The sequence below is a fragment of the Desmodus rotundus genome, chromosome 7, assembly GCF_022682495.2.
Source record: "Desmodus rotundus isolate HL8 chromosome 7, HLdesRot8A.1, whole genome shotgun sequence".
In the NCBI taxonomy this organism is placed as follows: domain Eukaryota; kingdom Metazoa; phylum Chordata; class Mammalia; order Chiroptera; family Phyllostomidae; genus Desmodus; species Desmodus rotundus.
In genome coordinates this window covers 109,672,085-109,685,998 of record NC_071393.1, presented here as the reverse complement: position 1 = coordinate 109,685,998, position 13,914 = coordinate 109,672,085, and the positions used below count along the sequence as shown (strand labels likewise).

The following is a 13,914-nucleotide window of genomic DNA, read 5'->3' as shown; positions in this document are numbered from 1 at the left end:
TTAGAATAAAGGTGATAGTTTCTCTGAGGGCAAGGAGTATAATTATTTAAATCAATAAAAACAAATAAACAATGTCCAAACAAAATAAGAGAATAAAACCTCCCAGAGTATTCTTAGCAACCTTGTAACATGCACCAACTAATCTCAGTTTTCAGTGTTGAAACGGAGCAATGGCTCTTGAGCTCAGATCTGATTAGTCACTTGATCAGAAACAGAAAAAAAAAGCAAAAAAATTATAAAACTCCTCTTTTTATCACAGTTTTTCAACTATAAAGCTGACCACAACATTATCCAATGATGTAAAATTCTAGAAACTTTACAAAATTCCTGTTTTTAAAATTTATTTTTTGTTATCAAAGAGAATGTCCAAACACAGAATACTAAAGAATCTGTTCATGGCATCATTTTACAAAAGTTCCTAATGGAGTGTGAATATTTTATTTTGATGTATTTCCTTCACTTACTAAAGATGAGGTGGATGAATTGATGCAATTACTTAAAAAAAATTCCAGACAAAAACATCCATTCTCATTCTGAATCTGCTGATTGGAGTGAATTCAGTGGTTACAATACCACCACTGGCAAGTAATTAACCTCCCCGCCATAGGGAGCTATTCAAATTTTCTCATTAGGTCTCAGAGGTCTCTCAGATATAGGCACCATGTTTGAAGTCTCACACAAAACATCTGTGTCACTTAAACTACACAATGTGGCAGTGTTTTTTTCATGGAGACACAATCTGGAAAGAAGGCGCAAAGTAGAAAACAACCTGTTTTCATGTTATATGTGAGTACGTTATTGGACTGTCCTTGGGTTTTGGGCATCGTAGCCCTTGTTGGAGAGGAACTCCACCAGTGAAGCATCTGTCAGTTCTAAGCTGCTCCCGGTGCGGAGGGTGTCGACACATACAGCCACGTGTTGTTAGGTCAGGGCCTTCTTCATCTGCTGTTCGGCTCAAATGGTTTGAACTGAGTTTGGTTGTCCTTCTCATCCATCTTAAGCTCTATTTCTCGGCCTCAGGGTATGTGGGGTACTTGACTGTTTCTATCTTCTCTCGGACTTTGTAGGAGGGATATAGGCCCGTCCTTCCCAGTTTCCTGTTGACACCTTTAGAATAGCCATCCCAATGATTTCCAGCCACACCGATGATGTCTCCAGGTTCCATAGGAATTTCATCTGCAGTCCGAGGTTGGTGAGGATAAATAGCAATCTGGTTGTGGGCATTTTGGCCCCCAAAATAGTAGATGTCATCCAAAGAATGGAAGTTCGCCGAGGCATCAGGATGCAGTGTTTGCATGATTTCATAAGCAACTCGACAGACCTCGGGGAAGAATGAAAACAAAATTATTAGTATATGTAAGATCTCCTTCCTAGCAATCTAAAAGCCCTTGGACAAAGAGACTAGAACTAGACCAGGACTACGACTGAGAGAATGAGTAGTAGTGGATTCTAGTCACAAGTTTTCAGTCTATATGCTCTCTGATGATGGGGTAGTATGTCTTTTTTTTTAAATCTCTGCGCTTATATCTTTTAAATATAAAAGATTATTACAATTAAGGCCTCTGGGAGAAAAAAATATATAGTACGAAGTACTTTAAGTACATGAATCAGTTAATTTTAATAAGCATTTATTAAGAGCCACACAGTACTCCATGCTGGGCACTGGTGGCACAAAAATGAGTGAGACATAAATTGTGCCCATGAAGAATTTAAGGTTTAGAATTAGGATTATAAATACTTCACAAAAATGCTGCTGCTCCCTTTCCTTCATTCAGTTAATCAATTACATACTCTTTTCTGCTAATTTGGACTTGGTCTCAGAACTCTTCTCAATAGAAACTCATGTAATTACTGACAATCGATTAGCACTGGCAAGTGAGATAAAACATATCTACTATTTCTATTCTAAAGAGGTTTTTTTGAAGGGTTATTTTATTCTCATTCAAGAGAGAGGGGAAGGGTGGGAGAGAAAGTGAGGGAGACAGAAAGAGAGAAAACATCTATCGGTTGTCTCCCGTGGGTACCCTGACTGGGGATCAAACCCGCAATCTGGGCATATGCCCTGATGGGGAATCGGACTGGCGACCTTTTGGTTTAAAAAACAACACTCCAACCACACTGGCTAAGGGTCTATTCTAAAGAGTTTAAAGTGCTATGTACATAGTAGCATTCTAGGACTGAAATAAGATGGACCAGCCTTTGGGGAAGATGCATCTACCCGATACATTTAAGGTTATTTAATAGATTCCTCTGTCAAGGAACTTCCAGCCAAGATGGAGGCATAGGTAGATACACTTGCTTCCTTGCACAACCAAAACAAGGACAACAAATTTAAAAACTAAAACAATAAGAACTGCCAGAAAATCCAACTGTATGGAAGTCCAACAACCAAGCAGTTAAAGAAGAAACATTCATCCAGACTGGGTGAGGTGATGACTGGTGGAGCGGGTGGTCCCACATTCATGTGCAGATAAACCAGGAGGAACAAATGGGGAGTGAGACAGAGCTTGCAACCCAGGGTTCCAGCACAGGGAAATAAAGCCTCAAAAACTCTGGCTGTGAAAATCTTTGTGGTGGCAGGAGAAACTCCCAGACTCAGAGAAGAAGTCGCTGGAGAGACCTACAGGGTCCCAAAATGTACACAAGCCCACCCACCTGGGAATCAGCACCAGAAGGGCCCAATTTGCTTGTGGGTAGCAGAGGAAGTGACTGAAAGTGGGGCAAGAGCCAAGTAAGCAGCATTGTTCCCTCTCTGACCCCTCCCCCACATAAAGCACCAAAACGCAGTACGGCAACATAGGTTGCCCCACCCTGGCGAATACATAAAGCTCTGCCTCATACAATGTAACAGCTGTGCCAAGACAAAGAAATATGGCCCAATGAAAGAACAGATCAAAGCTCCAGACAAAGAACTAAGTGACAAGGAGATAGCCAACCTATCAGATGCAGAGTTCAAAACACTGGTAATCAGGAAGCTCACAGAAAGGATTGAGTATGGACGCAAAATAGAGGAAGAAGTGAAGACTATGCAAAGTAAAATAAAGAAAAATATACAGGGAACCAACAGTGAAGAGAAGGAAACAGGTACTCAAATCCATGACTTGGAGCAGAAGGAAGAAATAAACATTCAACCAGAACAGAGTGAAGAAACAAGAATTTAAAAAAATGAGGAGAGACTTAGTAACCTCTGGGACAATTTTAAACATTCCAACATCTGAATCATAAGGGTTCCAGAAGGAGAAGAGGAAGAGCAAGAAATTGAAAACTTATTTGAAAAAATAATGAAGGAAAACTTCCCCAATCTGGCAAAGGAAACAGACTCCCAGGAAATCCAGGAAGCTCAGAAAGTCCCAAAGAAATTGGACCAAGACACATCATAATTAAATTACCAAAGACTAAAGACAAGGAAAGACTCTTAAAGGAGCAAGAGAAAAGGAGAGAGTTACTTATAAAGGTATTCCCATAAAACTATCAGCTGATTTCTCAAAAGAAATCTCGCAGGCAAGAAGGGGCTGGAAAGAAGTATTCAAAGTCATTAAAGGCAAGGACCTACATCCAAGATTACTCTATTCAGCAAAGTTATCATTTAGAATTGAAAGGCAGATAAAGTACTTCCCAGATAAGGTCAAATTAAAGGAGTTCATCATAACGAAGCCCTTATTTATATGAAATATTAAAGGGACTTATCTGAGAAAAAGAAGATCAAAATCTATGAACAGTAAAATGACAACAAACTCACAACTATCAACAACTGAACCTAAAAAACAAAAACTAAAAACAAACTAAGCAAACAACTAGAACAGGAACAGAATCACAGAAATGGGGATCACATAGAGGGTTATCAGTGGGGAGGTGGAGAGGGGAGAATGGGGGAAAAGGTACAGGGAATAAGAAGTATAATTGGTAGGTACAAAATAAACAGGAGGGAGTTAAGAATAGTTTAGGAAATGGAGATTCCAAAGTACTTATATGTATGACCCATGGACATGAACTAAGGGAGGAGGAATGCTAGAAGGAGAGAGGGGTGCAAGCTGGAGGGGAATAAAGGGGAGAAAAAAATGGGGCAACTGTAAGAGCATAATCAATAAAATATACTTAAAAATTAAGTTCAAAAAATAAAAAGTAAATTTGTGCCCTGGCTGGTGTGGCCCAGTGGATTGAGCACCGGCTTGCCCACCAAAAACATCTGTGTTGTACAGTTTACATCTCTCAGATAAAGAAAACATAGCGAGACATAAAAAAAAAAAAAGATTCCTCTGTCAAAAGAATACCTACCATGCCCACTGGATGGATGGCAGCTGAAATTCCACAATCTGAGCTTCATTTCTTGAGCTTAATGGTTGGTGATTAAGTTAAACTATAACTATCCTCAGGGAGGTATAACTTTTTAAGCAATTAAGGAATATATTTATTATAGCATAGATAGATTTCCAAAACTCTTTTAAGAATAGGTGAAGAAAGAAGAGAGAATATTATTGTTTCGCTTAGAAAACTCTTCCAGAGCTGGCCGGGTAGCTCAGTTGCTTAGAGCACCGTCTGGACACGCCAAGGTTGCGCGTTCAGAATTGTATCCCTGAGGAGCAAAGAGCTGGGTTTGCATGAGACTCCAAAGCTTTCTCAGAGCAGATGGGATCTTGTATTTTTGTGAAAACAGACAGGGCCAGGAGGATCTCCTAGTGTGGAGACTTGGAAGTGGGTTCTTGTCTCATTGGGTGATGCTGGAATATCTATGAACTATTTTGTTTTGCTCTTCAGGGTGAAAGCAGTACCCACTGATGTTTCCTGAGCCATACCCCGATGGGAATTCCAATCCAGAGCCATCTGTCTGGAATAAATGTAGTATCTGCTTTTCTCCAATGCACTTTCCAAAATCTGACTGGAAGTGTAGTGAGGCCAGTTATACTGTGTATGACTTTGGAATTAGACAACAAAGCGTGCCACAGAATGTATTTTAAGTCACAAAGTGAAGTATCACAGAGGGATCCTTTATTCAGCTTCTTTATTTAATTTTAGAGCTTAATTCAATTTAATTTATTTAATTTTGGAGATTTTATGACTAGAGCAGTGGTCCTCAACAAGGATGATTTGCCTGTATGGGACATTTGGTAATGTCTGGAGACATTTTTGATAACGCCACAGCTGAGGTGAGGATGTTACTGGCCAGGGATTCCATCAAGTACCCTACAGTGCACAGGACAGTACCTCACAACACTGTATCTGGCCCCAAATGCCAATGGCGCCTGGGCTGAGAAACCCTCAATGAGAAGAACGAACTTTAGGCAGGCATACAGGCTAGGCCCACAGAGGAGGTGGTACATACGGGAAAGTGACTCTTGACTTACTCATTCTAACAATATGCATTCAAAAATGTGTGGAGGTTGTTACTAGTTATTTGCACCTGTTAATCATGCAGACACACAGCCAAATTGGCAGAAACAGTTGAGAGAGACCAAGCAGTTATAATCACCCCCCTCCACCCTTGAGAATGGAAAAGAGATCATGATGCTAATCAGGAAGAAACGTCAGCAGTGGATGCCTACATGGGCACTTGAAGGCCAAGTAAGTTTTGCCTTCTGACTAGGACTGCTGCCTATGTGACTCCTGTTCTGTGTAACTGTCTTTTTTGGGTAGTAAGTTGTATTCTCATTCCATATGGAAGAAGCTCATATAGCCTCTGCTGCAGTAGGTATCTTTCCAACGACCACATCACCATCCCGCTGAGACAATGTGCATTGTCACTGGACAGAAACTGTCTATCTCTTTATACTCTCTGAAGTATATTCTCATGAGAATGATGTGGCTTTCCTTTTCACATTTTTCCCCTCCACTTCTTCAAGGCTCTTAGGAATATATTATTCTTACATGATGCATATTTCTTGGTAGTTATTTTATGTGAGTGTTTGCTTACTAGATTCTGGACCAGGGTAAGATCTGTATCTTTATCTCCTTTCAAATTCTCTCTGCACCTACTATAATTCTGAGCACAAATAGTCATTTAACAGATTGTTGAATTAACTAGCCAATAATATGCACATAAATGAAAGAGCAGAATAAAATCCACAATAAATATTACCATGCAGATATTCCACTGGGACATATAAGGCTGCTTGGACCACTCATAAAAACACATACACCAAACCCATAATACATAATTATATGCAAGAATTAAACTCAAAGAATGAATGTAGTGCAGTATTGCTTAAATTTAATGTAGAAATGTAATAGGACTTGAAGAGGAATTACGTTTACTCTTTCTTATCTTCCATAAAGCAATCAAGTAAAGCAAAATGCTGGGCATTTGAGCCTCTCAGTATCAGTGCATCGATGTGTGGAAATGGATGGATTCTGGTTAAATACTGACTGATGCAAAATCAGAAAGTATTAAGTAAGCTTAATTACTTGCTGTTTCTGTTAAATGCCATGAACAAGCTAAGCACTTTAAACAACTCCAATAGCTGGCTTCAGTGGAGATGTATTCAACTGTTGCTTCCAAATAACTAAATATTCAGTGCACTTAAATAGCTATTTTTTGGGAAACCTTCTCATACTTACACAAAAGGGATCATTCCCAAATATTAGGAAAACTTCACCTGAATCATGATAACTAACATTTCAAAAACCACACAAAACATAAGTACTTCCTAACCCCAACATGACCAAAAAGTAGTGGCCATTTAAAAATACCCTGTTATCACTTACCTGGGATGAAAAAGTACACACTAGGAAGTCTGCCTGGGATAGAAAGTGTATATCCAGAATTACACCCCGAAGTGAATTTTCTGTGTATCGATTGTGTAGTCCAGCTGACCAAGAGATAGAATTATCACTGATAAATTCATAACTGGGGTACCTGAAAAAAAAATAAATTTATAGTCACTGAAATCACAGTATTCTATTAGGAGGAAGTATCATATCAGCAGGAAGCAAACTGGCTCTGTTGACCAAGAGTTCCTCTCCTTCTAACAGTAAACAGAGCTTCAAAAAGTTACAACATTCAAGAAAGTAGTCAATGAAGCATCTTTGAACCCAACAGCGGGACAGAAACCATTCTGGAGTGTCCTGTGTGTTAAACGTCATTGGCATGTGCATAAAATACACCTTGATGCATCAAAATATCCCTTCTCAATTCATGAGAGTTCATAACAGAAGGTTCCTATTTTCTTTGTAATGAGTGACCTCTAAGAGGCTTTTCAAGCTACTTTCATATTTGATCACTGAGCTTTTCCTTTAGAATATAAATATGATTAAACTTCATTTAAATTTTAATTCAGAATTTGTTATAATTCAGATTTGTCCCCTAACCAGCATCCTTGAAGCACCATCTTAATCAATAATGGTAATGCAAAACCATTCTAACACATTTATGAAGTCAAATCCCTTGTAGATGTCCACCCAAGTAACATTTTGGTAGTCTTGAGAGAGGATATTTAAAACTATTAAAACAGGATGTCTTTAAAAAGTATACCATATGTTCAAATGATTCTACTCTGAATTAGAAGTTTAATTATACTCTAGAGTGAATAAATTTTCTCAGTGCATGAGACAGATCTTCAGAGTTAAAAGGCAAACCTTGGGAAGTTACTTGAAAAGAAGATAACAATTGTACCTACTTTATATAATTCATAAATATTAAACACATTAAGCAACGTAAAGTACTCGGAAGAATATCTGCCATGTAGTACATGCTCAGTCAATATTGTCTGTGACTGTTAAACATTTTTCCCCAGGCATCCATCTGGTTTTATTGCTTAACTTCCTTTCAATCTCTGCTCAAATATAACCTCATTAGTAAGGTCTTTGGCAGTCTGTATCCCTTTTATCTGCTTAATTTTTCTCCATTGTTCTTCTGTTGTTTGACACAATATATATCTACTGTTTATTTACTGCCTGCATCCATTCATTCCCCACCTTCATCATCCCTAACTGACTACGGGCATTTCATCTGTTTTGTTTACAGTCTTATTCTCAGCACCTAAAAGAGAATCTGGAATACAGAGGATCAGTAAGTATTTGTTGAAGGAATGATAGTTCCTATTTATAAATCCTGAAACATTAGGAGTCAGTTTACCTGTCTGTCTCCCACATAGTTTTGCCCCCAAACTGGGACTAAGCCTTATTTTCCTTCACGTCCCAGCATCTTGCATCTCAAACAATGCTCTGTGTACACATACAGGAACAAGTGAGTGCTGTCTGTGTCTGGGACTTTTTCCTAATCCCCTAAGAGCTGCTTCAGATTTCTCTTCATTTCACAGCCACCACGGGGCTTTCTTTCATTGCCTCTAATAATGACCGTGAAGCTCAAGTCTCTGAACACTGTTTCAGACTGGTATTCAGTGTTCAGATCCATTTGGCCTCATTATTTTTGACATTTTGCCCTCCTCAGCTCCGAATCAGGGAGATGAAGGAAATGTCACATTTGTTCTAAAAAGAAAACAAACAAAAAAGACTTTTAATGTGATTCCTGCAAAGCTGCATACCCAGGCATGGAGCAGAAACAGCAATAAATAAATATGAAAACGCTGGAGGGTAGAGGAGAAGGGGAATTGCTAAAACATACGAGTAAAGGTTTTATCCTTGATTAAAGACTGCTTTTGTCAGCATGGTTTGGGTGCTCAGTGAAACAGGGAAAAGAGTGATCCTTTTACTGAGAAGTGACATTAACATTAACGCCCTTCTTAACTTAAAGGCCCCTCCCTGAAACCAAACCCAAAAGACACCTAAGTTCCACAGGCCTTATCTCTATAAGCAACAGCCTGCTTGATGAAGGACACCGAGAGTGGAAAAATCAAAGACACAAAGTGCAGAATGGGAGCGCGAGAGTTTGCGCCTGCCGTGAGGAGTATGGAGCTTTCTGTACCAACATGCTTCTTTCTCGTCTTTCGTCCACAGGTGTGTCGGCAGGGGACTTCTTCCACTTTGAAGTTGCAGAGATTGGCAATAATAAAAAACACTTTTTCTTCTTCTACCTTGTAAAAATTTATTTTTATATCACCCACAAAGGACTAACTTGAAATTAAATACTAAGAGCAAATTGTCTGAAGTCCTTCTCCAGACTGAGGGAGATACTCCTCTTCATGACTCAGAAAATTAAAATTAAGGGATTCTCAAAGAGGAAAATTATGCATAAATACTACATTTATAATAGAATATGAAAGAAACTACTGCCTAGACTACAATGGGGAAAGGCATCACCAGCTATTCACCACAAAAAGGAAATTCAAGTTTTATTGATCCCATAATCCAAGTACTGCCGCCAATACTACAAGGGGTGCTTGGTATAAAAATATAATACTGTGTTATAGATCAAAGCTGTAAGCACCTGAGATATTCTTATCTAAATACTTCCATGTCCAGGAATATAGCTTAAGGAAATAATGGGGATAATTTTAGGCACATATCAGAGCATCATTTATAAGATTAAAAAATTATAAATAACTTAACTATCCAATATTAGAAGAATGGTCAAGTATGCAATGGAATATCCACACAGTGGCTACTTAGTTATTAAAAAAGATGTTTATAATGATTTTTTTAGTGATATGGGAAAACAGACCTAGTGCTATATTAATCCAAAGAGTTCATGCTATATAGAATATGATAAACTACTAAAATGTGTAACTATATGAATGACTGAAGGAAATATGTCAAAATTTAAAAAGTTAAAGCCACTGAGTAATGGGATTGTGGGTAATATTTTCTCCTTGCTTGCATACTTACTACCTTCCATATTTTCTAATGAGCATTAATTATTTTGCTAATCAAGGAAAAAAGAAAAAAAGGAAAAAGCTTGTAATGCATTCGAGAACAAATAAGAGTAGATAAAATTAGTATTTTAATATTTTTCAACCAAGCTACAAATTCAGTCTAGTATTTTAAAATGAAAAAATGTGGTGAACAATTTCTACATCTAATAGGTCTAGATATCAAACTGGAAAAGTACTTGTGAATTTTTTTATTCTGTTTTGCGCCCAAATGTTCATTTAATCCTCAATTCTTATGTAAGAATTATAACTGTATAAGTTGGCTTAATCTTGGCTGGTGAATTTCTCGGTTCTTGTTTATAAGTGTGTGTGTGTATTCAATAGAGACTTAAGAAAAAAAGCAACTTATGGTATATCAGATCAATCTGAATTCTTAGGAGGCAGAAGACTTAAATCATTATCCAATGATTTGGAGAAACTCCTGCATAGAGCCCTCATTCTAAATTTGTTTTTCTTCCCAATCCCCATTTGTGACGTATAAAAGGGACCAAGACATAAATAAATAAATTGAATAGTCAAATAGCTTAAATGATTAATAAAATGCTTTCAAACTGATGGGACCGAAGTAAACATAATTCAGCATAGAGCAGGGACACAGTCAAGCATTTGGGGATGATTTCTGGAATAGATGGCATCTGAGCAGAACTACGACTACAGTTTTCTTCTCCCCCGTTCCCTACTGTCACATATATTTAATACGTCCTTTATTTATTGGTACTAACTAAAGACCAACTCTAGGTTTATCCAGATCCTATGATAAATTCCCAATTAGGATCAGTGTTTCACGAGTTTTTATAACACCCAGTATTAGTTCTATAATAGCCCTACTCATTCTGTAGACTACTTCTCTGTCCCCCCACCCTGCCACCCCCACATCCCATTAGAAATTCCTTGAGAGCAGAGAGTGTCTTGCTTACCTAGCACCTAGCACAGTGCCTGAAATATAGGCAGGTCCAATAAATGATGGTCACTATTTAATACACACTAGTAGTCCTTTTCCTGCACTTACAGAACTTATCTTTTGATTCTCTATGGGTTGTTTTTTTTTTTTAAGATTTTATTTGTTTGTTTTTAGAAAGAGGAGAAGGGAGGGAGAAAGACAGTGAAAGAAAGATCAATGTGTGGTTGCCTCTCACATGGCCCCCACTGGGGACCTGGCCTGCAACCCAAGCATGTGCCCTAACTGGGAATAGAACTGGCAACCCTTTGGTTTGTGCAGCCCACGCTCAATCCACTGAGCTACACCAGCCAGGGCTGATTCTTTATGTATTTTAATAAAACTTCCAAATTCTAGACATTTTTATAAGGTGAAACCTTTATCTTACGTATGTTTTCAGTCGCCTGTAATTGTTAGTGAAGAATCAGAGCAAAGGGGCAAGCACCTGGTAGCTAACAGTCCTGTACAGTTGGTTAGTGTTATGGACGGAATGTGTGCGTCCCCCCAGAATCCGTATTTAAGCCTTAACCCCCCAATGGGATGGTATCTGAAGACAGAGCCATGGAGAGGTAATTAGAGGTAAATAAGGGCATGAGGGTAGGGTCCTCATAATGGAATTAGTGCCTTTACAAGAAGGGGCTCCAGAAAGTTGTCTCTCTCTTCTAAGCACACAGAGAGGTCATGTGAATACAGAGTGAGATGGCAGCTGCCCTCAATCCAAGAAAAAGGACTTCCAAATGAAATCTACACTTTGCTGGCAGCTCACAATTGCTTTGATTATATTAACAAGTTATACAAGTACACAGTTGTTTGAATTAAAAATCTCCAATAGTAATAATATTATAACAAGAATCACAAGACGTGGGAATTAAGGATTCCTTTCAACTGAAGAGTTCCACTCTAGAATCACTACTTCATCTAACTTACTTTGTTTTTGCCTCCTTTAATAAAGAAGGGTCATCTGTGGCCAAATATACTCTTCTTTTATCCACCTGCATCCTGCGAGCGAGAAGATGAAAATGTTCTTCAACATGCACCATGTACTCCTCAATGGGATGGAAGGCAGCTTCTGTTCCCACTTTGTCTGTGCGTCTGACATGAACCCTGGGGGGACAGAGGGACAAAGTCAGATTCTGCGATCATATTCTGATTCACTGGGTGCTCTTAGGGTACTCAAGCCTATACTCCTATTCATGATGGCATTATGAACATTTTCAACTGATTTTTCTTTCCTTTTTCACCATTAAAGATTTAAAAAATTCAAACACATATATCTTAAATATAGTTGTATGTTAACACAGTACAAAGGGAACTAAAAAATAAGTAAAGCCTTTTAAAAATGCATTCTTATAGAAAAGTAATTGGTGTATCAGGAACAAGGGGGAAATTCCAGTTATATTCCATACTGGGGGATGTGAGGGTGATCTGGCTGCGACATCTGTCACCCCATTGATCGCCAGGGTTGATTCGGCTGATCTGGCTCAACCGAGGAGCTAGGTGGTGTCCCCTTCCTCCCTCACCAATCCATGTGCGTCCCTCCTGAAGCTGAGCGCCCGGTCAAAGAGGACGACCTTCCCAACTAGAGGAGAGGACCGGGTCTTCGGTCAAGGGTATACGAGTAGCTGCGCTCCCCTGCTAGAACCTCCAAACAAGCTCTCAAGGTCCATACTGGGCAGAAAAATACCAATTAGCCTTTCAGAAAAAACTGGATATTAACTTCAAGATTTTTTTACAATGAATAATACCAAGATTCACAATTGTTATCATAGAACATTAACATATTGTTTGTAACATTTTGATGCCAACTTTTCTTTTTCTTCATTTTACCCTGTTGGTCACTCTGTAACTACCAACTTATAGAATTTAAAGTTGCCCGAAGAAAACAAAGACCTTGCATGCACCGTTCCCATAGCACAGTCAAAGCAAGCAAGCCTTCCAAGGGTCCTTACTACTTTTAAATTCATGGAGCCATTACAGCCCTCTCGTTGTATGCATAATCAATTTCCCTTCACTGTTTTTCACTCTTATCAAACACAAGCAGATACTGCTCTATCTCATCTTTCCCATTTAAGAAAAGCTCCAAAATTATAAAACTGAGGACACAGAGGTTTACACTGTCCTGCACTGAAAAAGGCACTGGCTTCCACAGTATTCTCCTCCCACCTTACTGCTTTCAAGGTGCTTTTAATGAAAATGAGAACAATAGTAATCATAGCTTGTTTTTATAAATTACAACTCTTGTGAAATTAGCCTTTTCTGTATCCCTCCTCTTCCCAAATTACTAAACCACTATTCATATGTGGGAAAGTGGAAAAGGTAGACTTGTTTCCCTTCAGATCAAGCAAAGGCCAGCTTTTTAGTATGAATCTGGAGTGGGGGTTTGATTTCACTGAAGTTGCTCTGACACCTTCGTGGCCGTTCTTTCCTTTGCACTCCAAACTATAGTTCAGATGTGAATACTATTATATGAATACTTCTACCATCTTTTCCTTCTCCCATCCTTCTTAATCACTGCTTCTCTCAGGATATTGGTATTGTTCACTGTGCTCCAAAGAAATGAAGAGGAGCAAAAAGAACAAATCCACTGAATTTCAGTGAAATTTTTCATGAGAGGAAACGTTTGATACTGATTTCACCTTGTATTTTCTTTAGCTTTAACATCTGGAATAGGGGTCAGTAACTTCTATACGTATGTAGACTAAGACATAAGGGAAAAACAAGGGTGGGAGTTATGCAAATAAAAATAAAAACAAAGGAGAGATGTAATAGAAAGAAGAATCAAAGGAAGAGGAGCGTTTGAGACAGTGGCAGAATACTACACTGAGCAATTTTTCCCAAGTACTCCTGACATTAGGCATGGATCAATAATTTGACAGAGGACCATAATGAAATCTCTGTGGAAGAATCAGAACGGTAGACCTGCGAAGGATATTAGAAGTCATTTAATTTAATGTAACTCTTTTATCTGACAGTTAAGGAAACTGATGCTTCTGAAGACGTTTCAGTGAGTAAAGACAACACAAGGCATTTCAACCCAGTCTTTGCAAAAGTCAAAGTTATTTGTGTACCTGACTGATTTTCACTATTAGATAGCAAGCTCTTTTGGCTCAGGGGATCTGATTTTATTTATTCCCAATTTCACCAAATGAAATGAATAAACAAATGAATGAATGATGGGTAGATACTAAAATCTAACTGTTTAGTATTATGTTAGTA

The 13,914-nt window shown here is 38.4% G+C and overlaps 1 protein-coding gene across 22 annotated transcripts in view; it reads right to left on the bottom strand.

Moving 5' to 3' along the window:
* Positions 1 to 233: 233 nt before the first annotated feature.
* The window catches only part of FUT8 (fucosyltransferase 8), a 187,087-nt gene continuing 173,406 nt past the window's right edge, over positions 234 to 13,914 (bottom strand). For all 22 annotated transcript variants that reach the window (XM_053927879.1, XM_053927884.1, XM_053927880.1 and 19 more), the window contains 3 exons: positions 11,626 to 11,802; positions 6,700 to 6,850; positions 234 to 1,321 (listed from right to left, as the gene is read on the bottom strand). In XM_053927879.1, the coding sequence (XP_053783854.1) occupies positions 1,004 to 1,321; positions 6,700 to 6,850; positions 11,626 to 11,802 (646 nt within the window). In that variant the 3' untranslated portion in view covers positions 234 to 1,003. The remainder of the gene's footprint in view (positions 1,322 to 6,699; positions 6,851 to 11,625; positions 11,803 to 13,914) is intronic.